Here is a 26,613-nt window from a genome sequence, read left to right on the forward strand (position 1 = left end):
CTCACCCAGTGTGGTGAGGGAGTGAGCTTGTATCACCCCTGAAACTGCAGCCCCTGTGGTTGAATAGCAGGTGGGGGAACTCTAGCTGCTCAGCCAGAGTGGTGACGGAGTGAGCTTGTATCACCCCTGAAACTGCAGCCCCTGTGGTCGAATAGCAGGTGGGGGAACTCCAGCTGCTCAGCCAGAGTGGTGAGGGAGTGTGCTTGTATCACCCCTGAAACTGCAGCCCCTGTGGTCGAATAGCAGGGGCTGTAGCTGCTCACCCAGAGTGGTGAGGGAGTGTGCTTGTATCACCCCTGAAACTGCAGCCCCTGTGGTCGAATAGCAGGGGCTGTAGCTGCTCACCCAGAGTGGTGAGGGAGTGTGCTTGTATCACCCCTGAAACTGCAGCCCAGATGTGAAAGAGGATGTGGGCAGGTTATTTTATGAAGTGAGTGTCTCTGTGGAATGAAGGCAGTCAGCCACAGTTAATGAATCCTTTCCTCAAAGCATCTGGTCAATAAAAGCAGTAACCAAACTTCAGCAACACAAATCAATAACTGTAACCACACGAGTCTCCCACTGTGCCTGTGTGTTACTCAAGGTTCAAGCTTCGTACACACAGAACCTTCCAGCATCCAGTCCAACATTGAAGAGCTACAGGCTCATTGTCACCTCCTCCCTGCTTTACATCTGGTGCCCTACTTTAGGCAGATGTCAAAGGCCCTGGGGAGGGTACAGGAGGGAGTCACGTGAGTAGTTTCAGGGGTCAGGAGCACTTAGTTATGAAGAGAAACTGGGGCCCAATTCACCAGACCAACAGATGGTTAGGAAGAGAGATTCTAATGTGGACTCAGAGCGATAGAATTTATTGTACTGGATAAGAGGAGAGCACAGAAATTATGCTGATCCTGTCTAAAAGACTGGTTTTGAACACTCGGACATGAGGGCATTAGAGAGGGTGCAGAAAGATTTCGGAGAATGGTTTCAGGGGTGAGAGGCTTCAGCTCCATGAATAGGTTGGAGAGGTTGGAGCAGTCTTCCCAACTGAGAGGAGATTTAATAGAAGCTGTTCAAAACCGAGGGGCCTGGACAGAGAGACAGAGAGAAACCCTGGCCCCATTGGCGGAAGGATTGAGAAAGAGGGGACACAGATCGAAGGTAATGGGCACCATGAGGAAAGTCCTACACAGCCAGAGGTTCGGACCTGAAAAGCACAGCTTGAGGGTGTAGTGGAGGGGATTCAACTGCAGCCTTCAAAAGGGAATCGAATCGTCATCTGAAGAGGAAACATTTGGCAGGGCTGCGAGGAAAAGGCAAGGGAGTTGCAGAGAGCCAGCACCAACATGATGGGCTGAATGGCCTCATTCGGTCCTGTGGATCTGTCGAGCATTGTGGGCTCTGTAGCAGTGGCAAGATAGATGGAGCTGAGGGACGGGTAAGTATGATCTCACTGATTGGCAGAGCATGCTCGAGGGGCTGAATGGCCTCACCCCTGTTCCAACATCTTGAGGAAGTATTTTGGGGAAAAGCTATTTCTGTTGGTTAGTGAGAGGGAATACATTTAAGATCATCAGGGAATGAACAAAGGGACAGATTAGGAGAAATATTACTATCCAGAGGGTGGCAAAGACCTGACTGGTCCGAAGAGTAAAATGTTAAAGAGGATGAGGCTAAGTGATTGAGAGAGAGGGAAATGTAAAAGGATTTGGGGGAAGGATAGGAGAATCAGACGTTTTGGGAACATACGAACAAGGAGCAGGAGTAGGCCATTCAGCCCCTCTGGCCTGCTCCACCACTTAATAAGATCATGGCTGACATGATAGTAATCTGAAACCTGCATCAACTACCCCCGATAACCTTTCACCCCCTTGTTAATCATGAATCTATCTCGCTCTGCCTTAACAATATTCAAAGACTCTGCTTCCACCACCTTTTCAGGAAGGGAGTTCCAGAGACTCACGATCCTCAGAAAGAAAAAAATTTCTCTTCACCTGTCTTAAATCGGCGACCCCTTATTTTTAAACTGTGACCCCTGTTCTAGATTCTTCCACAAGAGGAAACATTCTCTCCACATCCACCCTGTCAGGACCTTAAAGGTTTCAATCAACTCTCCTCTTACTCTTCTAAACTCCAGTGGATACAAGCCTAACCTGTGCAATCTTTCCTCATGAGACAACCCACCCATTCCTGGTATGAGTCTGATAAACCTCCTCTGAACTGCTTCCAATGCATTTACATACTTCCTTAAGGAGACCAGTACTGTACACAATACTCCAGATGTGCTCTCACCAGTGCTCTGTATAACTGAATTATAACCTCCCTCGTTTGGACTCAACTCCCCTGACAAACGATAACATTCTAGGAGCTTTCCTAATTCCCTGCTGTACCTGTATACTAACCTTTTGTGATTCATGCACTAGGACACCCAGATCCCTCTCAATCTCAGTGCTCCTCAATCTCTCACTGTTTGGATAATAAGCTTCTCTTTTGCCGAAATGAACAAATTCACCTTTTCCCACATTATACCCCATTTCACGTGAAGGTGACTCCATCTGGTACCAGACCCACACAGTCACTGTTCATGTGTAACCAAACCCTTCAACCAGATCTGCTTGTCAGGCAGTCGCTCAGGATCGAGGATGAATTGCTTCCCCTGCAGTTGGACGGCCTCTGAGATGGCTGATGAGTCCAACACGCGGTCTGTGGGCTGTGCCGCCTGCAGGGCTGGTGGTGTTAAAAGAATTGGGTGGATGGGTTGTTGGGAGATTTGTGCGTGCTCTCTCGGCACCTCGAATTTACACCTGCGCGCTTCCGATCAAGTCTCTCCATGCGTTTGGTCCCTACTGAGATGAGCCTCCTCCATTTTGATCAGTCAGAAGCCAGGGACTCCCCGAGTGGGAGCGTTTGAGATCTCCAGTGATTCTCTGAGGACATCCCGAAAGTTTTTCCCCCCCAACCCCCCGCCCCCACCCAGCTTCCTGCTGTGACCAAGCTCCGAGTGGAGCAGTTGCTCTGGGAGTCGGGGGTCAGGTGTACAGGCGCCATGTTCTGTGCAGGGCGGAGCTGGTTTTGAGTGGTTAGCACCTCAGTGCCGGGCAAGCTGGCTAAGGAGGGGTCCCTGCTGTCCTTTCTTGCCACCACTGAACCGTAGAAAGATCACAGCCATGGCCGATCCTGGCCTTACCCTGAGGCTTTCACCTCCCAGCAGGGACCACTGGAGGGCACCCAGCAGTATTTTTAAACACAGGACAGAGAGACCTGCATTTCCACAGTATCTTCCCCAACCTCAGGATGTCCCAAAGTGTTTCACCGACGATTAAATACTCCTGATGTGTGGTGGTCACTGCTGCAACGTAGGGAGTGTAGCAGCCAGTCAGTACACAGCAAGATCCCACAAACAGTAATGTGATAATGACCCAGGTCATCTGTTTTTTAGTGATGTTGGTTGAACGATAGATATTGGCCCCAGGACCCTGGGGAGAACTCTCATGCCCCCCACCCCCCAGCTCTATTTTCATAGTGGCCGTGGGGTCTTTTACTCCCGCCCGAGAGAGCAGACGGGGCCTCGGTCTCATGTCTCATCCTCAAAGACGGAATCACTGATAACAACACCCTGTATTTATATAGCGCCTGTAATGTAATAAAATGCTTCGAGGCACTTCACAGGAGAATTATAAAGTAAAGTTTGACATTGGACCACATAAGGAAATGTCATTTATCGGTGACTGAAAGAGGGGTCAGAGTGGAAGGATTTAAGGAGCATCTTAAAGGAGGAGAGAAAGGGATGGAGAGGTTTAGGGAGGGAATTCCAGAGCTCAGGGCCCCCCTGGCAGCTGAAGGCACGACCGCCAATGGTGGAGCGATGGGAATCGGGGGATGATCAAGAGACTGGAATTGGAGGAGCCCAGAGATCTCAGAGGGTTGTAGGGACTGGAGGAGGTTACAGAGATAGGGAGGGTTGTAGGGGCTGGAGGAGGTTACAGAGATAGGGAGGGTTATAGGGGGTGGAGGAGGTTACAGAGATAGGGAGGGTTGTAGGGACTGGAGGAGGTTACAGAGTTAGGGAGGGGGTGTAGGGGCTGGAGGAGGTTACAGAGATAGGGAGGGGTGTAGGGGCTGGAGGAGGTTACAGACATAGGGAGGGTTGTAGGGGAAGGAGGAGGTTACAGAGATAGGGAGGGGTGTAGGGGCTGGAGGAGGTTACAGAGATAGGGAGGGGTGTAGGGGCTGGAGGAGGTTACAGAGATAGGGAGGGATGTAGGCGCTGGAGGAGGTTACATAGATAGGGAGGGTTGTAGGGGCTGGAGCAGGTTACAGAGATAGGGAGGGTTGTAGGGGCTGGAGGAGGTTACAGAGATAGGGAGGGTTGTTGGGGCTGGAGGAGGTTACAGAGATAGGGAGGGTTGTAGGGGCTGGAGGAGGTTACAGAGATAGGGAGGTTTGTAGGGGCTGGAGGAGGTTACATAGATAGGGAGGGGTGTAGGGGCGGGAGGAGGTTACAGAGATAGGGAGGGTTGTAGGGGCTGGAGGAAGTTACAGAGGTAGGGAGGGTTGTAGGGGCTGGAGGAGGTTATAGAGGTAGGGAGGGGTGTAGGGGCTGGAGGAGGTTACAGAGATAGGGAGGGGTGTAGGGGCTGGAGGAGGTTACAGAGATAGGGAGGGGTGTAGGAGCTGGAGGAGGTTACAGAGATAGGGAGGGATGTAGGGGCTGGAGGAGGTTACAGAGATAGGGAGGGTTGTAGGGGCTGGAGGAGATTACAGAGATAGGGAGGGTTGTAGGGGCTGGAGGAGGTTACAGAGATAGGGAGGGTTGTAGGGGCTGGAGCAGGTTACAGAGATAGGGAGGGGAGTACAAAGAGGTCATGGAGGGATTTGAAACAAAGATGAGGATTTAGGAATTGTGGCATTGCTGGACCAGCCACCAGAAGACAGAGCTAATAGGAGCATAGAACTGGGTGTGAGTTAAGACACGGGCAGCGGAGTTTTGGATAAGCTGAAGCTTACTGAGGGTGGGAGGGGATAGAACAGCCCGGAGGGCATTGGAAAGTTCAAGCTGGGGGAGTGAAGGCCTGGATGAAGATTTCAGCAGGGATGGAGTTACAACACGGGGAGAGTCAGGCAACGTTGTGCAGGTGGAATTAAACAATCTCAGTAATGGCATAGATATATGGTTAGGATCTCATCTTCGAATCCAGTATAACAGGGAATCTGTCTGGAACTGTCTGGGTCAGTCTCAGCCTGTTATCAGATAGAAGGGATGAAGTCAGTAGTCAGGGAACTGTGTTTGGAATGGGGGCTGAAAACAATAGTGTCAGTCTTCCCAATATTTAATTGGAGGAAATTTCTGCTCATCCGGTACTGGAGGTTGGATAAGCCGTCTGATAAATTAACAACAGTGGAGGAGTCGAGAGAGGTGGTGGTGAGGTAGAGCTGGGTGCCCTCAGTACTGACCCTCCGACAGTGCTGCGCTCCCTCAGTACTGACCCTCCGACAGTGCTGCGCTCCCTCAGCACTGACCCTCCGACAGTGCGGCACTCCCTCAGTACTGACCCTCCGACAGTGCGGCGCTCCCTCAGCACTGACCTCCGACAGTGCGGCGCTCCCTCAGCACTGACCTCCGACAGTGCGGCGCTCCCTCAGCACTGACCCTCCGACAGTGCGGCGCTCCCTCAGCACTGACCCTCCGACAGTGCGGCGCTCCCTCAGCACTGACCCTCCAACAGTGCGGCACTCCCTCAACACTGACCCTCCGACAGTGCGGCGCTCCCTCAGTACTGACCCTCCGACAGTGCGGAACTCCCTCAGTACTGACCCTCCGACAGTGCGGAACTCCCTCAGTACTGACTGTCCGACAGTGCGTCACTCCCTCAGTACTGACCCTCCGACAGTGTGGTGCTCCCTCAGTACTGACCCTCCGACAGTGCGGAACTCCCTCAGTACTGACCCTCCAACAGTGCGTCACTCCCTCAGCACTGACCCTCTGACAGTGCGGCACTCCCTCAGTACTGACCCTCCGACAGTGCGTCACTCCCTCAGCACTGACCCTCTGACAGTGCGGCACTCCCTCAGTACTGACCCTCCGACAGTGCGGCACTCCCTCAGTACTGACCCTCCGACAGTGCAGCACTCCCTCAGCACTGACCCTCTGACAGTGCAGCTCTCCCTCAGCACTGACCCTCTGACAGTGCAGCTCTCCCTCAGCACTGACCCTCTGACAGTGCGGCACTCCCTCAGCACTGACCCTCCGACAGTGTGGTGCTCCCTCAGTACTGACCCTCCGACAGTGCGGAACTCCCTCAGTACTGACCCTCCGACAGTGCGTCACTCCCTCAGCACTGACACTCTGACAGTGCGGCACTCCCTCAGTACTGACCCTCTGACAGTGCGGCACTCCCTCAGCACTGACCCTCCGACAGTGTGGTGCTCCCTCAGTACTGACCCTCTGACAGTGCGGCACTCCCTCAGCACTGACCCTCTGACAGTGCAGCACTCCCTCAGCACTGACCCTCCGACAGTGCAGCACTCCCTCAGTACTGACCCTCCGACAGTGCGTCACTCCCTCAGCACTGACCCTCCGACAGTGCGGAACTCCCTCAGTACTGACCCTCCGACAGTGCGGAACTCCCTCAGTACTGACCCTCCGACAGTGCGTCACTCCCTCAGCACTGACACTCTGACAGTGCGGCACTCCCTCAGTACTGACCCTCTGACAGTGCGGCACTCCCTCAGCACTGACCCTCCGACAGTGTGGTGCTCCCTCAGTACTGACCCTCTGACAGTGCGGCACTCCCTCAGCACTGACCCTCTGACAGTGCAGCACTCCCTCAGCACTGACCCTCCGACAGTGCAGCACTCCCTCAGTACTGACCCTCCGACAGTGCGTCACTCCCTCAGCACTGACCCTCCGACAGTGCGGCACTCCCTCAAAGCTCCAGAACTCCCTCCCTAAATCTCTCCGCTTGTCTCTCCCCCTTTAAGAGGCTCCTTAAAATCGATCTCATTGACCAGAATTCGGCAGCGAGTCTCAGTGAAAGGACTTTTAGAGTTTACAAACGGATCCCCCATGTCTGAGGTCAGTCACACTCTCGACACTTTCCAACAGCTCTCGGCTTGGGAACTCATCCATCCATCGTCTGATCCTCCCGGCTTTCCGGTTTGACCGTATAAAAGTTCTTGCAGTGTAATTGAGAAAATGGGGCCAGTTTTATTATAGAAAGACAGGTTCTGCACAGTCTGTTTCCGGGGATATTTTCAGAAGCCTTGTTGCACACTTTAGTTTTTTGGCATTAGTCGCTTGTGAGTAACTCCCTGGAACGTTATTACTGTGCAGTCGCCCGTGACCTCACTAACCCTTCTGTAACCTTTCGATCACTCACCCCAACTCACACAAACCATCATTGCTACTACAATCAGTCAGTGTCACAGGGAGTTGACTCACAACATCCCCTTTGTCAATTATCCTTGTCACACAGAAACCTATGAGTAAACTATTCTCTGCAAGAGAAATAAAATTCGACAAGGCTGCGGCACTTGCTGCACTTCGAGGTCACTTCAGCCTCTGCCACAAGTGAGACGTGAGTGCAGATGATCAAAGGCAGCGGGCTATTCGGCAATGGGGCCAGCACTGCTCCGGAGATCCTGGTTCACACCGGGTGGTCAAACACGCTTTTTCAAACGAGTGTTGCAGGACACGCATCAGCAATGGGATTCCAGACCCCCCCCCCCCTCAAACTCCGCCAAATGACAGCTAAAGGGATGCTGACGCTACTTGTTAAATACATAGGCCGGAAAGGCTGAATAGGAATATATGCTGCTGGTAGCTGAGACAGCGTTACAATGAGTTACAATTCACTCAGCACGCACCGCTTAGAATATGCATTATCAATAGAAGTGTGTCAGTTGTGACTCAAGAGATGTCACAACCCATCTTGGAGCCAGAAGTGTTCAAACATCCACTCCAGGCACTTGAGCACATAATCCAGGTTCATATGCACTGCACCACTGCACTGTCAGAGGGTCAGTACCGGGGGAGTGCCGCACTGTCAGAGGGTCAGTACTGAGGGAGTGCTGCACTGTCAGAGGGTCAGTACCGGGGGAGTGCCGCACTGTCAGAGGGTCAGTACTGAGGGAGTGCTGCACTGTCAGAGGGTCAGTACCGGGGGAGTGCCGCACTGTCGGAGGGTCAGGACTGAGGGAGTGCCGCACTGTTGGAGGGTCAGTACTGAGGGAGTGCCGCACTGTTGGAGGGTCAGTACCGAGGGAGCGCCGCACTGTCAGAGGGTCAGTACTGAGGGAGTGCTGCACTGTCAGAGGGTCAGTACCGGGGGAGTGCCGCACTGTCGGAGGGTCAGGACTGAGGGAGTGCCGCACTGTTGGAGGGTCAGTACTGAGGGAGTGCCGCACTGTTGGAGGGTCAGTACCGAGGGAGCGCCGCACTGTCAGAGGGTCAGGACTGAGGGAGTGCCGCACTGTTGGAGGGTCAGTACTGAGGGAGTGCCGCACTGTTGGAGGGTCAGTACTGAAGGAGTGCCGCACTGTTGGAGGGTCAGTACTGAAGGACTGTTGCACAGTCAGAGGGTCAGTGCTGAGGGAGTGCCGCACTGTCAGAGGGTCAGTACTAAGGATGTGCCACTGCATTTTGGAGGATCAGTTTAACCCCATGTGTTGAGAGTTTAACCCCCTGTATTTGGAGTTTAACCCCCTGTGTTGAGAGTTTAACCCCCTGTATTTGGAGTTTAACCCCCTGTGTTAAGAGTTTAACCCTCTGTATTTGGAGTTTAACCCCCTGTGTTGAGAGTTTAACCCCCTGTATTTGGAGTTTAACCCCCTGTGTTAAGAGTTTAACCCTCTGTATTTGGAGTTTAACCCCCTGTGTTAAGAGTTTAACCCTCTGTATTTGGAGTTTAACCCCCTGTGTTGAGAGTTTAACTCCCTGTATTTGGAGTTTAACCCCCTGTGTTCAGAGTTTAACCCCTTGTGTTGAGAGTTTCACCCCCTGTGTTGAGAGTTTAACTCCCTGTATTTGGAGTTTAACCTTCTGTATTTGGAGTTTAACCCCCCCTGTTATTGGAGTTTAACCCCCTGTGTTGAGAGTTTAACCCCCTGTATTTGGAGTTTAACCCCCTGTGTTCAGAGTTTAACCCCATGTGTTGAGAGTTTAACCCCCTGTATTTGGAGTTTAACCCCCTGTGTTGAGAGTTTAACCCCCTGTATTTGGAGTTTAACCCCCTGTGTTAAGAGTTTAACCCTCTGTATTTGGAGTTTAACCCCCTGTGTTGAGAGTTTAACCCCCTGTATTTGGAGTTTAACCCCCTGTGTTGAGAGTTTAACCCCCTGTATTTGGAGTTTAACCCCCTGTGTTAAGAGTTTAACCCTCTGTATTTGGAGTTTAACCCCCTGTGTTCAGAGTTTAACCCCTTGTGTTGAGAGTTTCACCCCCTGTGTTGAGAGTTTAACCCCCTGTATTTGGAGTTTAACCCCTTGTGTTGAGAGTTTCACCCCCTGTATTTGGAGTTTAACCCCCTGTGTTAAGAGTTTAACCCTCTGTATTTGGAGTTTAACCCCCTGTGTTAAGAGTTTAACCCTCTGTATTTGGAGTTTAACCCCCTGTGTTGAGAGTTTAACTCCCTGTATTTGGAGTTTAACCCCCTGTGTTGAGAGTTTAACTCCCTGTATTTGGAGTTTAACCCCCTGTGTTGAGAGTTTAACCCTCTGTATTTGGAGTTTAACCCCCTGTGTTCAGAGTTTAACCCCTTGTGTTGAGAGTTTCACCCCCTGTGTTGAGAGTTTAACCCCCTGTATTTGGAGTTTAACCCCCTGTGTTGAGAGTTTAACCCCTTGTGTTGAGAGTTTCACCCCCTGTGTTGAGAGTTTAACCCCTTGTGTTGAGAGTTTCACCCCCTGTGTTGAGAGTTTAACTCCCTGTATTTGGAGTTTAACCTTCTGTATTTGGAGTTTAACTCCCCCTGTTATTGGAGTTTAACCCCCTGTACTTGGAGTTTAACCCCCTGTGTTGAGAGTTTAACTCCCTGTATTTGGAGTTTAACCCCCTGTGTTAAGAGTTTAACCCCCTGTATTTGGAGTTTAACCCCCTGTGTTAAGAGTTTAACCCTCTGTATTTGGAGTTTAACCCCCTGTGTTGAGAGTTTAACTCCCTGTATTTGGAGTTTAACCCCCTGTGTTCAGAGTTTAACCCCTTGTGTTGAGAGTTTCACCCCCTGTGTTGAGAGTTTAACTCCCTGTATTTGGAGTTTAACCCCCCCTGTTATTGGAGTTTAACCCCCTGTGTTGAGAGTTTAACTCCCTGTATTTGGAGTTTAACCTTCTGTATTTGGAGTTTAACCCCCCCTGTTATTGGAGTTTAACCCCCCCTGTTATTGGAGTTTAACCCCCTGTACTTGGAGTTTAACCCCCTGTACTTGGAGTTTAACCTTCTGTATTTGGAGTTTAACCCCCCCTGTTATTGGAGTTTAACCCCCTGTACTTGGAGTTTAACCCCCTGTATTTGGAGTTTAACCCCCTGTACTTGGAGTTTAACCCCCCCTGTTATTGGAGTTTAACCCCCCCTGTTATTGGAGTTTAACCCCCCCTGTTATTGGAGTTTAACCCCCCCTGTACTTGGAGTTTAACCCCCTGTACTTGGAGTTTAACCCCCTGTACTTGGAGTTTAACCCCCTGTACTTGGAGTTTAACCTTCTGTATTTGGAGTTTAACCCCCCCTGTTATTGGAGTTTAACCCCCTGTACTTGGAGTTTAACCCCCTGTACTTGGAGTTTAACCCCCTGTATTTGGAGTTTACTCCCCCCCCCCCCCGCTGTGTTGAGAGTTTAACTCCACATTAATCCCCTTCACTTCCTGGTTGTTGTGTGAAGTGTCGCTTTGTGAATGGCGGCCTGCCATTGGCTGCCGGTGATGTCAGCGGCCGGCCTGTCAATCACTGGGAGAAGGGGAGCTGGGCCGAGGAGGGATCTTCACATAGACACAGACCCAGGGACAGACCCACAGAAGCGAGCGGGGCACAGACCGAGACCCAGACCCAGACCCACACACCGGCTCTCAGCACTGGCCCGGCCCCGCAGCCAAGCGAACGTGAGTGCCCCCTCACTGCAATGGTGCTTTTCACCCCTTTGCAAAATAAAATAACAAATACATCGATTGCATCGAGGGAGGGGGTGTGTGTGTGTGTGTGTGTGGGGGGGAGGTGGGGGGATTTGCATTGAAATGTTCAGTTTCAGTATCTGTAAATCGGATGTTGCGTTGGGTCAGTTCTTGCTGCAATGAATCAGTTTTACATTTGTATGCATCACTCAGACGGTGACTGCAACTTCTAAATGCTCCAGCCTGCTGCAATTGATCGGATGTGCTTGTTTTGTCTCTCTGTCTCTCTCTGTCTCTCTCTCTCTCTCTCCCAGCTGGACGCTCCAATGCCTCCTTCTCCCTTGGATGAACGTTTGGTGGTACAGATACTGCAAAGGCCCCGCACACTGGCACTGCATCTTAACAAGGCTCCATCTGTGGACAGGAGACTGTCCCACCGCAGCCCCCAGAGCCCTGACCTTCAAGAGCTGACACTCACTCCTGCTCTGGGACTCCAGAAGACTCAAGGACTCCCTGGTGGTGGGACCGAGAGCAAGGAGTTTGGCCAGCCGGCCAACAGCCACCCTCTGGACAGCAGGGTGTCTGCCGGGCACCCCCAGCACATCAGGGACACCCCACAACTTTCCTTCAGAGCTCAGGTGCTGAGGAAACCTTCTCTGGTCCAGCAGCAGCCTGGTGGCGTTGGCCCGAGGAGCTGCTCATCCCCACCTCACACAGCGGACCAGAGGGGAACTTTCCAGACAGCCCGACCTTGGGAGCGCCCCTGCTTCTCCAGCCCCGCGACCTCCTGCCTTGGCATCATGCACCCTCTGAAGTGTGGCTGCCGGGGCTGCTGGAGGCGGATGAGACGGGACGAATCCGGCACCGCCTCCTGCGTTCCCTGCAAGCCCAGCCTCAGGGCCCTGGGCTGTGGGCCAGCCCTCCGGAAGCTGGCCTGCTTCCCAGCTCTGCGCTCCCTCAGCTGCATCACCTGCGACCCGTCCATGAAGTCGGTCGGCTCCACCTGCAGCTTCTGCAGCAGCGACCCCATCGTCACCTACGACCCCAGGGGGTCCAAGGCCAGCGGAGACGACGATGACTACAACATCCGCACCATCTGGCCGGAGGAACTGGCCAAGAAGATGACCCAGTCGAAGGTCCAGCAGCAGTCAGCCATCATCCTGGATTGCCGTCATCTGGTGGAGTACACCAAGAATCAGCTGCAGGGGGCCATGAGCCTGAGCTGGTCAGAGAGCTCGGGCAGGAGCCGGGCCGAACAGGGTCAGCTCACCGTCTTTGACCTTCTCTCCAGCAGGGAATCCAAGCAGCCCTTCCAACCAAACTGGCCCCAGGACCCGAGCAGCTCTGAGCCGAGATCCAGTAAGGCCGTCACTCCGCATTCACTCCACCTGATCCTAGATTCACTCAGCAGAGAGGACAAGGATGCGCTGCATTTACCAGGTATGGGGCCCGCCCATCAGCCTTTGTGACGGGTTTTGCTTGTTTTTCAGCCACTGTGTATGCGTCGTGGTGTTCTGCACCCCCTTGTTCAGTGCTCATTGTGGAAAGCAGGCTGCCTGCAGCATTAAGGGGAGGCCTTGGACTGGGGGGTGGAATACAAGAGCCCAAATTCCAGTCCCCCTCTACCTTCCCAACAGGGATAGCAAGGAGCAATCATTGTGACCAGCTTGAACTCCCTCAAACCCATCTCGCCAGGGTTCCCAGTCAATCACAGACCAATGAAAGGCTCCTCCTGCTCAGTTATCACCTCCGCAACCACCAACTGCAGGGCTGTCAGGAGTTGGTTTAAGGAGACAAGAAATAGCCAAGCCCACCCTTACTCTGTTGTTAATCCCTTGTGAGTCTCTGCTGTAGCAGCCGCTGTCTGCCCTTCTCTCTCTATAGGCCATGCTGACTTTCTGAGGGTCTAAAATAGCTGAGGGTGATGCCTCGTGCCACATTGACTACAAAGGTCACACGTCCAGCTCATAGAGTCCACCAAGGTCCACTTCCCAGTCTGTGCCAGGACCCGCTTTCCAGTCCATGCTGGAATCCATTTCCCAATCTGTGCCGGAGTTCATGCCCCAGTCTGTTACCAGGGTCTGGTTCCTGATCTGTGCCGAGATTCAGGTCCTGCTCTGTGCCAGCATCCACTTCCCGGTCTGTGCCGGGTCCCGCTTTCCAGTCCGTGCTGGAATCCAGTTCCCACTCTGTGCCGGGGTCCGGTTCCCGGTCTGTGCCGGGGTCCGGTTCCCGGTCCGTGCCGGGGTCCGGTTCCCGGTCCGTGCCGGGGTCCGGTTCCCGGTCCGTGCCGGGGTCCGGTTCCCGGTCCGTGCCGGGGTCCGGTTCCCGGTCCGTGCCGGGGTCCGGTTCCCGGTCCGTGCCGGGGTCCGGTTCCCGGTCCGTGCCGGGGTCCGGTTCCCGGTCCGTGCCGGGGTCCGGTTCCCGGTCCGTGCCGGGGTCCGGTTCCCGGTCCGTGCCGGGGTCCGGTTCCCGGCCCGTGCCGGGGTCCGGTTCCCGGCCCGTGCCGGGGTCCGGTTCCCGGCCCGTGCCGGGGTCCGGTTCCCGGCCCGTGCCGGGGTCCGGTTCCCGGTCCGTGCCGGGGTCCGGTTCCCGGTCCGTGCCGGGGTCAGCTGTCTGGAGCCCAGTTCCGGGATTGTGGAACTGTAACAAGGCCAGGCTTGGGTATCGGACTCCTTGCTGGAGAAGGGATGGATGGAATGGTGAATATCAGTCCCTCTGTGCCAGCCCCGCCTCTGACCTCCTTCCCACCATCCTCACCTCATACTCCCTCCTCACTCCCATCCTCACCCCTCCCATTCTGATCCCCTCCTCTCCATCCTTCATTCCCCCCATATCCTCCTCTCCCCTACCCTCACCCATTTAGATTCCTTCCCTCTATCGCACCCCCCCGCCCCCCCTCCCCACCTCCTGCTCACTTCTGTCCCATTCACTAACCCAGTTTACTTTGGGGAATTGACACTAGTGGCTTTGTCAAAGGGGGAAATGGGCAAATCCCAATCCCTCACTCACCCTCAGTCTAACAGGGTCTGCAGTTCCTGCTCACAAGCTGCTTCTGTCCCTTAGCCTCTCCCTCCATGTCTCTCTCAGTCCTTAACTCCGTCTGTCTCTCTCTTTCTCTCCCTCTCCGTCTCTGTCCCTCTCTCTCTCTTTGTCGCTTTCTTCCCACTTCCTCACTCTCTCTCTATCTGTCTCTCTCTGTCTGTCTCTCTCTCTGTCGCTTTCTCTCCCTCTTCCTCTCTCTCTGTCTGTCTGTCGCTCTCTGTCGCTTTCTCTCCCTCTCCCTCTTCCTCTGTCTGTCTGTCTGTCTGTCTCTCTCCTTGACTCTGTCTCACCCCCACCCTGCACTGTCCTGGGAATTTGTGGGTAGCAGCCGTGTGTTGGTGAGAATGGGTTCTGCTAATCTAAATGACCCATCGTCCATTCTGGCTGCTTACTGGGTCCAGGTCCAGACTGACCATCTGCTTGGTTTCCAGGGCAACATCTGTCCATCGAGGGTAACCTCTGGCCATTGGAGGTAACCTCTGTCCATTGGGGGTAACCTCTGTCCATCGGGGGTAACATCTGTCCATCGAGGGTAACATCTGTCCATCAAGGGCAACTTCTGTCCATTGGGGGTAACATCTGTCTATCGGGGTAACCTCTGTCCATTGGGGGTAACATCTGTCCGTCGACGGTAACATCTGTCCATCAGGGGGAACATCTGCCCATTGAGGGTAAACTCTGTCCATCGGGGATTACATCTGTCCATCGAAGGTAACATCTGTCAACCGAGGGTAACATCTGTCCATCGATGGTAACCTCTGTCCATCAGGGGTAACCTCTGTCCATCAGGGGTAACATTTGTCCATCGAGGGTAACCTCTGTCCATCGGGGGTAACCTCTGTCCAACGGGGGTAACCTCTGTCCATCGGGGGTAACCTCTGTCCATCAGAGGTAACCTCTGCCCATCGAGGGTAACATTTGTCCATTGAGGGTAACCTCTGTCCATCGGGGGTAACATTTGTCCATCGAGGGTAACCTCTGTCCATCGGGGGGTAACATCTGTCCATCGGGGGTAATGTCTGTCCATCAGGGGTAACATCTGTCCATCGGGGGTAACATCTGTCCAACGGGGTAACGTCTGTCCATCAGGGGTAACCTCTGTCCATCGGGGGTAACATCTGTCCAACGGGGGTAACCTCTGTCCATCAGGGGTAACCTCTGTCCATCGGGGGTAACATTTGTCCATCGAGGGTAACCTCTGTCCATCGGGGGTAACATTTGTCCATCGAGGGTAACCCCTGTCCATCGGGGGTAACATCTGTCCATCAAGGGTAACATTTGTCCATTGGAGGTAATATCTGTCCATCGAGAGTAACCTCTGTCCATCGGGGTAACATTTTTCCATCGAGGGTAACATCTGTCCATCGAGGGTAACCTCTGTCAATCGGAGGTAGCATCTGTCCATCGGGGGTAACTTCTGTCCATTGAGGGTAACATCTGTCCATTGGGGGTTACATCAGTCCATCAGGATGGGGGTAACATTTATCCAACCAGTGTATATGTCTCACTGTGAGACACACAGACAGTGAGACATATACACACAGTGAGACATATACACACTGCAAGAGATATACACACTGCAATACACATACGCACACAGTGACACACACGCACAGTGAGACATATACACACAGTGAGACACACAACGTAGTGACACACACACACAGTAAGACATACACACACAGTGAGACACACACACAGTGAGACATATACACACAGTGAGGTACACACACAGTGACACATATACACACAGTGAGGTACACACACAGTGAGGTACACACACAGTGACACATATACACACAGTGAGGTACACACACAGTGAGGTACACACAGTGACACATATACACACAGTGAGGTACACACACAGTGAGGTACACACACAGTGACACATTTACACACAGTGAGGTACACACACAGTGAGGTACACACACAGTGACACATTTACACACAGTGAGGTACACACAGTGACACATACACACACAGTGAGGTACACACACAGTGACACATACACACACAATGAGGTACACACACAGTGAGGTACACACACAGTGACACATACACACACAGTGAGGTACACACACAGTGAGGTACACACACAGTGACACATACACACACAGTGAGGTACACACACAGTGAGGTACACACACAGTGACACATACACACACAGTGAGGTACACACACAGTGAGGTACACACACAGTGACACATACACACAGTGAGGTACACACACAGTGAGGTACACACAGTGACACATACACACACAGTGAGGTACACACACAGTGACACATACACACACAGTGAGGTACACACACAGTGAGGTACACACACAGTGACACATACACACACAGTGACACATACACACACAGTGAGGTACACACACAGTGAGGTACACACACAGTGACACATACACACAGTGAGGTACACACACAGTGAGGTACACACACAGTGACACATACACACACAGTGAGGTACACACACAGTGAGGTACACACACAGTGACACATACACACACAGTGAGGTACACACACAGTGAGGTACACACACAGTGACACATACACACACAGTGAGGTACACACACAGTGAGGTACACACACAGTGACACATACACACACAGTGACACATACACACACAGTGAGGTACACACACAGTGAGGTACACACACAGTGACACATACACACACAGTGATATATATACACACAGTGAGGTACACACACAGTGACACATACACACACAGTGAGGTACACACACAGTGGGCAGAACTTTTTGTTTTGTGGCCGGACACGCTCCCGATCCAGACGGGAGTGAAATAGTTTGTGATGATGTCCCAACACATCGTGCACTCTGGCGATCCTTTGGCTGGTGGGCACATGTGAGAGTGGGCAGAGCGCTGGCTGACAATTCAGAGGCCTATGAAGACCCTTCAGGAAGTAGTTGAGAGGTTTTTGCCCGCTTGTCCGACCTTACAGTTGGTGTCTGGGCGAATCGGCCAGGCGGCCTTTGCATTTTGTACAAAACCTCCTCCCCAGGCGAGTGAGGTTTCCGACAGTAAATCAAAAAAAAAACAACAATTTTTTAAAATAATCTTCGTGTGACTGAGTTACATGTTTATCTCACTTTAACATCTTTATTTTTCATTTTGAAAAGCTGTGGCTCCCAGAGGTTTCAGGGAGCCGTCAGTCTGCGTTCCTCCGTGTGTGTACAGACTCCAGCGCTCGCTCTCCCCCCCCCCACCCCGACAGCGCTGGGGTTAACCGGCCAGACAGAGGGGTCTGTGCTCACTCTCCCCCCACCCCCCACCCCCACCCCAACAGCGCTGGGGTTAACCGGCCAGACAGGGGGTCTGTGCTCACTCTCCTCCCACCCCCTACCCCGACAGCGCTGGGGTTAACCGGCCAGACAGGGGGTCTGTGCTCACTCTCCTCCCACCCCCTACCCCGACAGCGCTGGGGTTAACCGGCCAGCCAGGGGGGTCCGTTGGCAGGTGGTGGACTGTCTCCCGGCTGCGAGTGAGGGACACATGCAGAGTGAGACACAGACTTGCGCTCGTGTGTACGCGCACTCACTCACAGGGACACACACACACACACACACACACACTAAACCTCGGCAGCTAAAGAGCCTGGGTGTGGAGTGATTGGGGACTGGTTATCGGATGATGCAGGAGAAGGGCCCTGCAGAGGCTGGGATTGTTCTCCTTGGAGCAGAGAAGGTTAAGGGGGAGATTGAATCGAGGCGTTCAAAATCAGGAAGGGTTTGGATAGAGTGAATGAGGAGAAAGTGTTTCCAGCGGCAGGAGGGTGGGTAACCAGAGGGACACAGATTGAAGAGAATCGGTAATAGAGCCAGAGGGGGGGACAGGGGGAGATATGGGATCTGAGGGAACTGTGACAGATTTGAGATATTTTCTCTGCTCTGATTTTCCAGATGGCGGGGGTGAGAATAACGAGTTGACAAGACCATGGGACCAAGAGGAAGACAGATGTGGACAGGTAGCCGGTGACCCTCAAGCTATGACCCCCTTGACCCCTGATGTTGAAAATGCAGAGCTGAGCCCCATCGTTCCCTTCCTGTACCTGGGCAATGAGCGAGACGCACAGGACCTGGCCAAGATGCGGCAGCTAAATGTGGGATACGTGATCAATGTCACCACACATCTGCCACTCTACCATGCCCAGGTGGGCAATGTGCGCTACAAGAGGCTGCCAGCCACTGACAACAGCAAGCAGAACCTCCGCCAGTATTTCGAAGAGGCGTTCGAGTTCATTGGTAAGTGTAGGAGGCATCGCACTGTGCACTGTCATACTGAGCATCGCCATGCCGTACACTGTCACACTGTGCACTGAAACACCATGCACTGTCAAACTGTGCACTGTCACTGTAGTCACACTGTGCACTGTCAAACTGTGCACTGTCACTGTAGTCACACTGTGCACTGTCACTGTAGTCATGCTGTGCACTGTCAAACTGCACTGTCAAGCTGTGCGCTGTCACGCAATGCACTATCACTCCATGCGCTGTCACACTGTGCCTGTCACTCTGTGCACTGTCACACTGGGTGTGTCAGACTGTGCACTGTCACACTGTGCACTGTCAGACTATGCACTGTCAGACTGTGAGCTGTCACACTGTGCGCTGTCACACTGTGCACTGTCAGACTGTGCACTGTCAGACTGTGAGCTATCATACTGTGCGCTGTCACACTGTGCACTGTCAGACTGTGCACTGTCAGACTGCATTGTCAGACTATGAGCTGTCACACTGTGCGCTGTCACACCGTGCACTGTCACGCCATGAGCTGTCACACTGTGCACTGTCAAACTGCATTGTCACACCATGAGCTGTCACACTGTGCACTGTCAAACTGTGCACTTCACATTGCACTGTCACACTGCACTGTCACACCATGCACTGTCACACCGTGCACAGTCAAACTGCATTGTCAGACCGTGAGCTGTCATACTGTGCGCTGTCACACTGTGCACTGTCACATTGCACTGTCACACTGCACTGTCACACCATGCACTGTCACGCCATGAGCTGTCACACTGTGCACTGTCAAACTGCGTTGTCACACCATAAGCTGTCACACTGTGCACTGTCAAACTGTATTGTCACACCATGAACTGTCACACTGTGCACTGTCAAACTGCATTGTCACACCATGAGCTGTCACACTGTGCACTGTCAAACTGCATTGTCACATCATGAGCTGTCACACCGTGCACTGTCAAACTGTATTGTCACACCATGAGCTCTCACACTGTGCACTGTCAAACTGCATTGTCACACCATGAGCTGTCACACTGTGCACTGTCACACTGCATTGTCACACCATGAGCTGTCACACTGTGCACTGTCAAACTGCATTGTCACACCATGAACTGTCACACTGCACTGTCACACCATGAGCTGTCACACTGTGCACTGTCAAACTGTATTGTCACACCATGAGCTCTCACACTGTGCACTGTCAAACTGCATTGTCACACGATGAACTGTCACACTGCACTGTCACGCCGTGCATTGTCACACCATGAGCTGTCACACTGTGCACTGTCAAACTGCATTGTCACACCATGAGCTGTCACACTGTGCACTGTCAAACTGCATTGTCACACCATGAGCTGTCACACTGTGCACTGTTAAACTGTATTGTCACACCATGAGCTATCACACTGTGCACTGTCAAACTGTATTGTCACACCATGAGCTGTCACACTGTGCACTGTCAAACTGCATTGTCACACCATGAGCTGTCACACTGTGCACTGTCAAACTATATTGTCACACCATGAGCTATCACACTGTGCACTGTCAAACTGTATTGTCACACCATGAGCTGTCACACTGTGCACTGTCAAACTGCATTGTCACATCATGAGCTGTCACACCGTGCACTGTCAAACTGTATTGTCACACCATGAGCTCTCACACTGTGCACTGTCAAACTGCATTGTCACACCATGAGCTGTCACACTGTGCACTGTCACACTGCATTGTCACACCATGAGCTGTCACACTGTGCACTGTCAAACTGCATTGTCACACCATGAACTGTCACACTGCACTGTCACACCATGAGCTGTCACACTGTGCACTGTTAAACTGTATTGTCACACCATGAGCTGTCACACTGTGCACTGTCAAACTGCATTGTCACACCATGAGATGTCACACTGTGCACTGTTAAACTGTATTGTCACACCATGAGCTGTCACACTGTGCACTGTTAAACTGTATTGTCACACCATGAGCTGTCACACTGTGCACTGTCACACCGTGCATTGTCACACCATGAGCTGTCACATTGTGCACTGTCAAACTGTCTTGTCACACCATGAGCTGTCACACTGTGCACTGTCAAACTGTATTGTCACACCATGAGCTGTCACACTGTGCACTGTCAAACTATATTGTCACACCATGAGCTATCACACTGTGCACTGTCAAACTGTATTGTCACACCATGAGCTGTCACACTGTGCACTGTCAAACTGCATTGTCACACCATGAGCTGTCACACTGTGCACTGTCAAACTGTATTGTCACACCATGAGCTGTCACACTGTGCACTGTCAAACTATATTGTCACACCATGAGCTATCACACTGTGCACTGTCAAACTGTATTGTCACACCATGAGCTGTCACACTGTGCACTGTCAAACTGCATTGTCACACCATGAGCTGTCACACTGTGCACTGTCAAACTGCATTGTCACACCATGAGCTGTCACACCGTGCACTGTCAAACTGTATTGTCACACCATGAGCTGTCGCACTGTGCACTGTCAAACTGTATTGTCACACCATGAGCTGTCACACTGTGCACTGTCAAACTGCATTGTCACACTGTGCACTGTCAAATTGCATGGTCACACTGTGCGCTGTCACTCTATGCACCACCACACTGTGCACAGTCAAACTTCATTGTCAGACCATGAGCTGTCACACTGTTCGCTGTCACACTGCATTGTCACACTGTGCACTGTCAAATTGCATGGTCACACTGTGCGCTGTCACTCTATGCACCACCACACTGTGCACAGTCAAACTTCATTGTCAGACCATGAGCTGTCACACTGTTCGCTGTCAAACTGTATTGTCACACCATGAGCTGTCACACTGTGCACTGTCAAACTGCATTGTCAGACCATGAGCTGTCACACTGTGCACTGTCAAACTGCATTGTCAGACCATGAGCTGTCACACTGTGCACTGTCAAACTGCATTGTCAGACCATGAGCTGTCACACTGTTCGCTGTCAAACTGCATTGTCAGACCATGAGCTGTCACACTGTGCACTGTCAAACTGCATTGTCAGACCATGAGCTGTCACACTGTTCGCTGTCAAACTGCATTGTCAGACCATGAGCTGTCACGCTGTGCACTGTCAAACTGTGCACCGTCACATTGTGCACTGTCACACTATGAGCGGTCACACTGTGCACAGTCAAACTGCATTGTCACACCATGAGCTCTCACACTGTGCTCTGTCACACTGTGCCCTGTCACACTGTGCACTGTCATGCTGTTCACTGTTAAACGGTGCTGTCACGCCGGCATTGTCACACTGTGCACTGTCACACTAAATTTAACATGTGGATGAGGATTGGGTCAAGGGCAGCTGTGATTCACTTGCCCCAATCCACTACATGGTCCAATAGCCAGCCTTTATTCACTTATGTCAGGTACTGGTGCTTATGGAATCTGTAACCCACAACACCAATGGCTTCAGAGAATGGTGGGGACTGTGGGAATTGGCAACACAAATCAGTTGTTACAATGATGTGCTGACCTTTACGATGGACATTAACTGGAGGCCCTATCTGCCTTCTCTGATAGCATGTTACAATAACCACACTGTCACTATTGCAAGAGCCGGGAATTCCTGTGGGACAAAATTTATTCCTTAACTAACACCATTAGAAATAACTGATGACATGTTGTTTGTGGGATCTTCCTGTGTGTAAATTAGACTCTGCATTTCCTACAGTGCAAATGAAGCACTTCATGACAGAGCAGCACTTTATTATTTGCCAGGGATGTGTAAGGCATTATAGAAATGTGTAGCGATACTCGAGGATGTGGGGTGTGTGGGGTTTATTGGGGATGTGGGGTGTGTGGGGGTTTATTGGGGATGTGGGGTGTGTGGGGGTTTATTGGGGATGTGGGGTGTGTGGGGGTTTATTGGGGATGTGGGGTGTGTAGGGGTTTATTGGGGATGTGGGGTGTGTGGGGGTTTATTGGGGATGTGGGGTGTGTGGGGGTTTATTGGGGATGTGGGGTGTGTGGGGGATAATTGGGGATGTGGGGTGTGTGTGGGTTTATTGGGGATGTGGGGTGTGTGTGGGTTTATTGGGGATGTGGGGTGTGTGGCGGTTTATTGGGGATGTGGGGTGTGTGGGGGTTTATTGGGGATGTGGGGTGTGTGGGGGTTTATTGGGGATGTGGGGTGTGTGGGGGTTTATTGGGGATGTGGGGTGTGTAGGGTTTTATTGGGGATGTGGGGTGTGTGGGGGTTTATTGGGGATGTGGGGTGTGTGTGGGTTTATTGGGGATGTGGGGTGTGTGGGGGTTTATTGGGGATGTGGGGTGTGTGGGGGTTTATTGGGGATGTGGGGTGTGTGGGGGTTTATTGGGGATGTGGGGTGTGTGGGGGTTTATTGGGGATGTGGGGTATGTGGGGGTTTATTGGGGATGTGGGGTGTGTGGGTGTTTATTGGGGATGTGGGGTGTGTGGGGGTTTATTGGGGATGTGGGGTGTGTAGGGGTTTATTGCGGATGTGGGGTGTGTGGGGGTTTATTGGGGAGGTGGGGTGTGTGGGGGTTTATTGGGGATGTGGGGTGTGTGGGGGTTTATTGGGGATGTGGGGTGTGTGGGGGTTTATTGGGGATGTGGGGTGTGTGGGGATTCTGGAGGATGTGGGGTGTGTGTGGGTTTATTGGGGATGTGGGGTGTGTGGGGGTTTATTGGGGATGTGGGGTGTGTGGGGGTTTAATGGGTATATGGGGTGTGTGGGGGTTTATTGCGGATGTGGGGTGTGTGGGGGTTTATTGGGGATGTGGGGTGTGTAGGGGTTTATTGGGGATGTGGGGTGTGTAAGGGTTTATTGGGGATGTGGGGTGTGTGGGTACTCTGGCGGATGTGGGTGTGTAGGGGTTTATTAGGGATGTGGGGTGTGTGGGGGTTTATTGGGGATGTGGGATGTGTGGGGGTTTATTGGGGATGTGGGGTGTGTAGGGGTTTATTGGGGATGTGGGGTGTGTAGGGGTTTATTGGGGATGTGGGGTGTGTAAGGGTTTATTGGGGATGTGGGGTGTGTGGGGGTTTATTGGGGATGTGGGGTGTGTAGGGGTTTATTGGGGATGTGGGGTGTGTAGGGATTTATTGGGGATGTGGGGTGTGTGGGCGTTTATTGGGGATGTGGGGTGTGTGGGTGTTTATTGGGGATGTGGGGTGTGTAGGGGTTTACTGGGGATGTGGGGTGTGTGGGGGTTTATTGGGGATGTGGGGTGTGTAGGGGTTTATTGGGGATGTGGGGTGTGTAGGGGTTTATTGGGGATGTGGGGTGTGTGGGCATTTATTGGGGATGTGGGGTGTGTGGGTGTTTATTGGGGATGTGGGGTGTGTGGGGGTTTACTGGGGATGTGGGGTGTGTGGGGGTTTATTGGGGATGTGTGGTGTGTGGGGGTTTATTGGGGATGTGGGGTTTGTGGGGCTTTATTGGGGATGTGGGGTGTGTAGGGGTTTATTGGGGATGTGGGGTGTCTGCCGGATTCTCGAGCGGATTGTGACTCTGGCCTCTTGCTGTTCTTTTCCCAGAAGAAGCGCACCTATCGGGTAAGGGGGTTCTCATCCATTGCCAGGCTGGTGTGTCCCGTTCTGCTACCCTGGTCATTGCCTACCTGATGAAGCACACGCTGATGACCATGACTGACGCCTATAAATACGTCAAGGGAAAACGACCCATCATCTCCCCCAATCTGAACTTCATGGGACAACTGCTGGAGTTCGAAATGGACCTCAACAAGGGGCTCACTCCCCGCATACTCACCCCGAAACTCAGTGGGCTGGAGACCGAGGTCTAGGGCATCCTGTACAATCATTCTGCCTCCGTCCAGTCAGCCACCAAACTCCAGGACAGAGCACCAAAGCCAGCGAAACCACACCGCGATCGGAGTCCAAACCCTGGACGCTAGACAACTCTCCCTCTCTCCGACGTGGATAACCTCCCAGCTCCATGTTAGACTGGACCCTAGACAACTCTCCCTCTCTCCGACACAGATAACCACCCAGCTCCATGTTAGACTGGACTCTAGACAACTCTCCCTCTCTCCGACACGGATAACCACCCAGCTCCATGTTAGACTGGACCCTAGACAACTCTCCCTCTCTCCGACACGGATAACCACCCAACTCCATGTTAGACTGGACCCTAGACAACTCTCCCTCTCTCCGACACGGATAACCACCCAGCTCCATGTTAGACTGGACCCTAGACAACTCTCCCTCTCTCTGACACGGATAACCACCCAACTCCATGTTAGACTGGACCCTAGACAACTCTCCCTCTCTCCGACACGGATAACCACCCAGCTCCATGTTAGACTGGACGCTAGACAACTCTCCCTCTCTCCGACACGGATAACCACCCAGCTCCATGTTAGACTGGACCCTAGACAACTCTCCCTCTCTCCGACACTGATAACCTCCCAGCTCCATGTTAGACTGGACCCTAGACAACTCTCCCTCTCTCCGACACGGAAAACCAGCCAGCTCCATGTTAGACTGGATGCTAGACAACTCTCCCTCTCTCCGACACTGATAACCTCCCAGCTCCATGTTAGACTGGACCCTAGACAACTCTCCCTCTCTCCGACACGGATAACCACCCAGCTCCATGTTAGACTGGACCCTAGACAACTCTCCCTCTCTCCGACACGGATAACCACCCAACTCCATGTTAGACTGGACCCTAGACAACTCTCCCTCTCTCCGACACGGATAACCACCCAGCTCCATGTTAGACTGGACGCTAGACAACTCTCCCTCTCTCCGACACGGATAACCACCCAGCTCCATGTTAGACTGGACCCTAGACAACTCTCCCTCTCTCCGACACTGATAACCTCCCAGCTCCATGTTAGACTGGACCCTAGACAACTCTCCCTCTCTCCGACACGGATAACCACCCAGCTCCATGTTAGACTGGACTCTAGACAACTCTCCCTCTCTCTGACACGGATAACCAGCCAGCTCCATGTTAGACTGGACCCTAGACAACTCTCCCTCTCTCCGACACGGATAACCATTCAGCTCCATGTTAGACTGGACTCTAGACAACTCTCCCTCTCTCCGACATAGATAACCACCCAGCTCCATGTTAGACTGGACCCTAGACAACTCTCCCTCTCTCCGACACGGATAACCAGCCAACTCCATGTTAGACTGGACTCTAGACAACTCTCCCTCTCTCCGACACGGATAACCACCCAGCTCCATGTTAGACTGGACCCTAGACAACTCTCCCTCTCTCCGACACGGATAACCTCCCAGCTCCATGTTAGACTGGACTCTAGACAACTCTCCCTCTCTCCGACACGGATAACCACCCAGCTCCATGTTAGACTGGACCCTAGACAACTCTCCCTCTCTCCGACACGGATAACCACCCAACTCCATGTTAGACTGGACCCTAGACAACTCTCCCTCTCTCCGACACGGATAACCACCCAGCTCCATGTTAGACTGGACCCTAGACAACTCTCCCTCTCTCCGACACGGATAACCACCCAACTCCATGTTAGACTGGACTCTAGACAACTCTCCCTCTCTCCGACACGGATAACCTCCCAGCTCCATGTTAGACTGGACCCTAGACAACTCTCCCTCTCTCCGACACGGATAACCACCCAACTCCATGTTAGACTGGACCCTAGACAACTCTCCCTCTCTCCGACACGGATAACCACCCAGCTCCATGTTAGACTGGACTCTAGACAACTCTCCCTCTCTCCGACACGGATAACCATCCAGCTCCATGTTAGACTGGACCCTAGACAACTCTCCCTCTCTCCGGAACGGATTACCTCCCAGCTCCATGTTAGACTGGACCCTAGACAACTCTCCCTCTCTCCGACACGGATAACCACCCAGCTCCATGTTAGACTGGACCCTAGACAACTCTCCCTCTCTCCGACACGGATAACCACCCAGCTCCATGTTAGACTGGACCCTAGACAACTCTCCCTCTCTCCGACACGGATACCACCCAGCTCCATGTTAGACTGGACCCTAGACAACTCTCCCTCTCTCCGACACGGATAACCACCCAGCTCCATGTTAGACTGGACCCTAGACAACTCTCCCTCTCTCCGACACGGATAACCACCCAGCTCCATGTTAGACTGGACCTAGACAACTCTCCCTCTCTCCGACACGGATAACCACCCAGCTCCATGTTAGACTGGACGCTAGACAACTCTCC

The 26,613-nt window shown here is 52.7% G+C and overlaps 1 protein-coding gene across 2 annotated transcripts; it reads left to right on the forward strand.

Annotated features, from left to right (window-relative positions):
* The first annotated feature begins 10,951 nt into the window (after positions 1-10,951).
* Positions 10,952-26,386, forward strand: LOC121274685 (dual specificity protein phosphatase 10-like). 2 transcript variants are annotated; one of them, XM_041181985.1, is made up of 4 exons: positions 10,952-11,070; positions 11,394-12,519; positions 18,048-18,389; positions 23,949-26,386. In XM_041181985.1, the coding sequence occupies exons 2-4, from the start codon at positions 11,406-11,408 to the stop codon at positions 24,212-24,214; spliced, it is 1,722 nt and encodes a 573-aa protein (XP_041037919.1). In that variant the 5' UTR covers positions 10,952-11,070; positions 11,394-11,405; the 3' UTR covers positions 24,215-26,386. The 2 variants fall into 2 exon arrangements, with proteins under 2 accessions (XP_041037919.1, XP_041037920.1); XM_041181986.1 differs by having other exon boundaries at positions 23,952-26,386.
* Positions 26,387-26,613: the final 227 nt, after the last annotated feature.

The sequence above is a fragment of the Carcharodon carcharias genome, assembly GCF_017639515.1.
Source record: "Carcharodon carcharias isolate sCarCar2 chromosome 37 unlocalized genomic scaffold, sCarCar2.pri SUPER_37_unloc_2, whole genome shotgun sequence".
Lineage (NCBI taxonomy): Eukaryota > Metazoa > Chordata > Chondrichthyes > Lamniformes > Lamnidae > Carcharodon > Carcharodon carcharias.

Bases quoted from the DNA above. Each gene is read 5' to 3' on its own strand.
- LOC121274685 (XM_041181985.1), top strand. From the start codon at position 11,406: ATGCCTCCTTCTCCCTTGGATGAACGTTTGGTGGTACAGATACTGCAA. The intron at 12,520-18,047 runs GTATGGGGCCCG...CTGATTTTCCAG, and splicing joins GGATGCGCTGCATTTACCAG to ATGGCGGGGGTGAGAATAAC. The intron at 18,390-23,948 runs GTAAGTGTAGGA...TTCTTTTCCCAG, and splicing joins AGAGGCGTTCGAGTTCATTG to AAGAAGCGCACCTATCGGGT.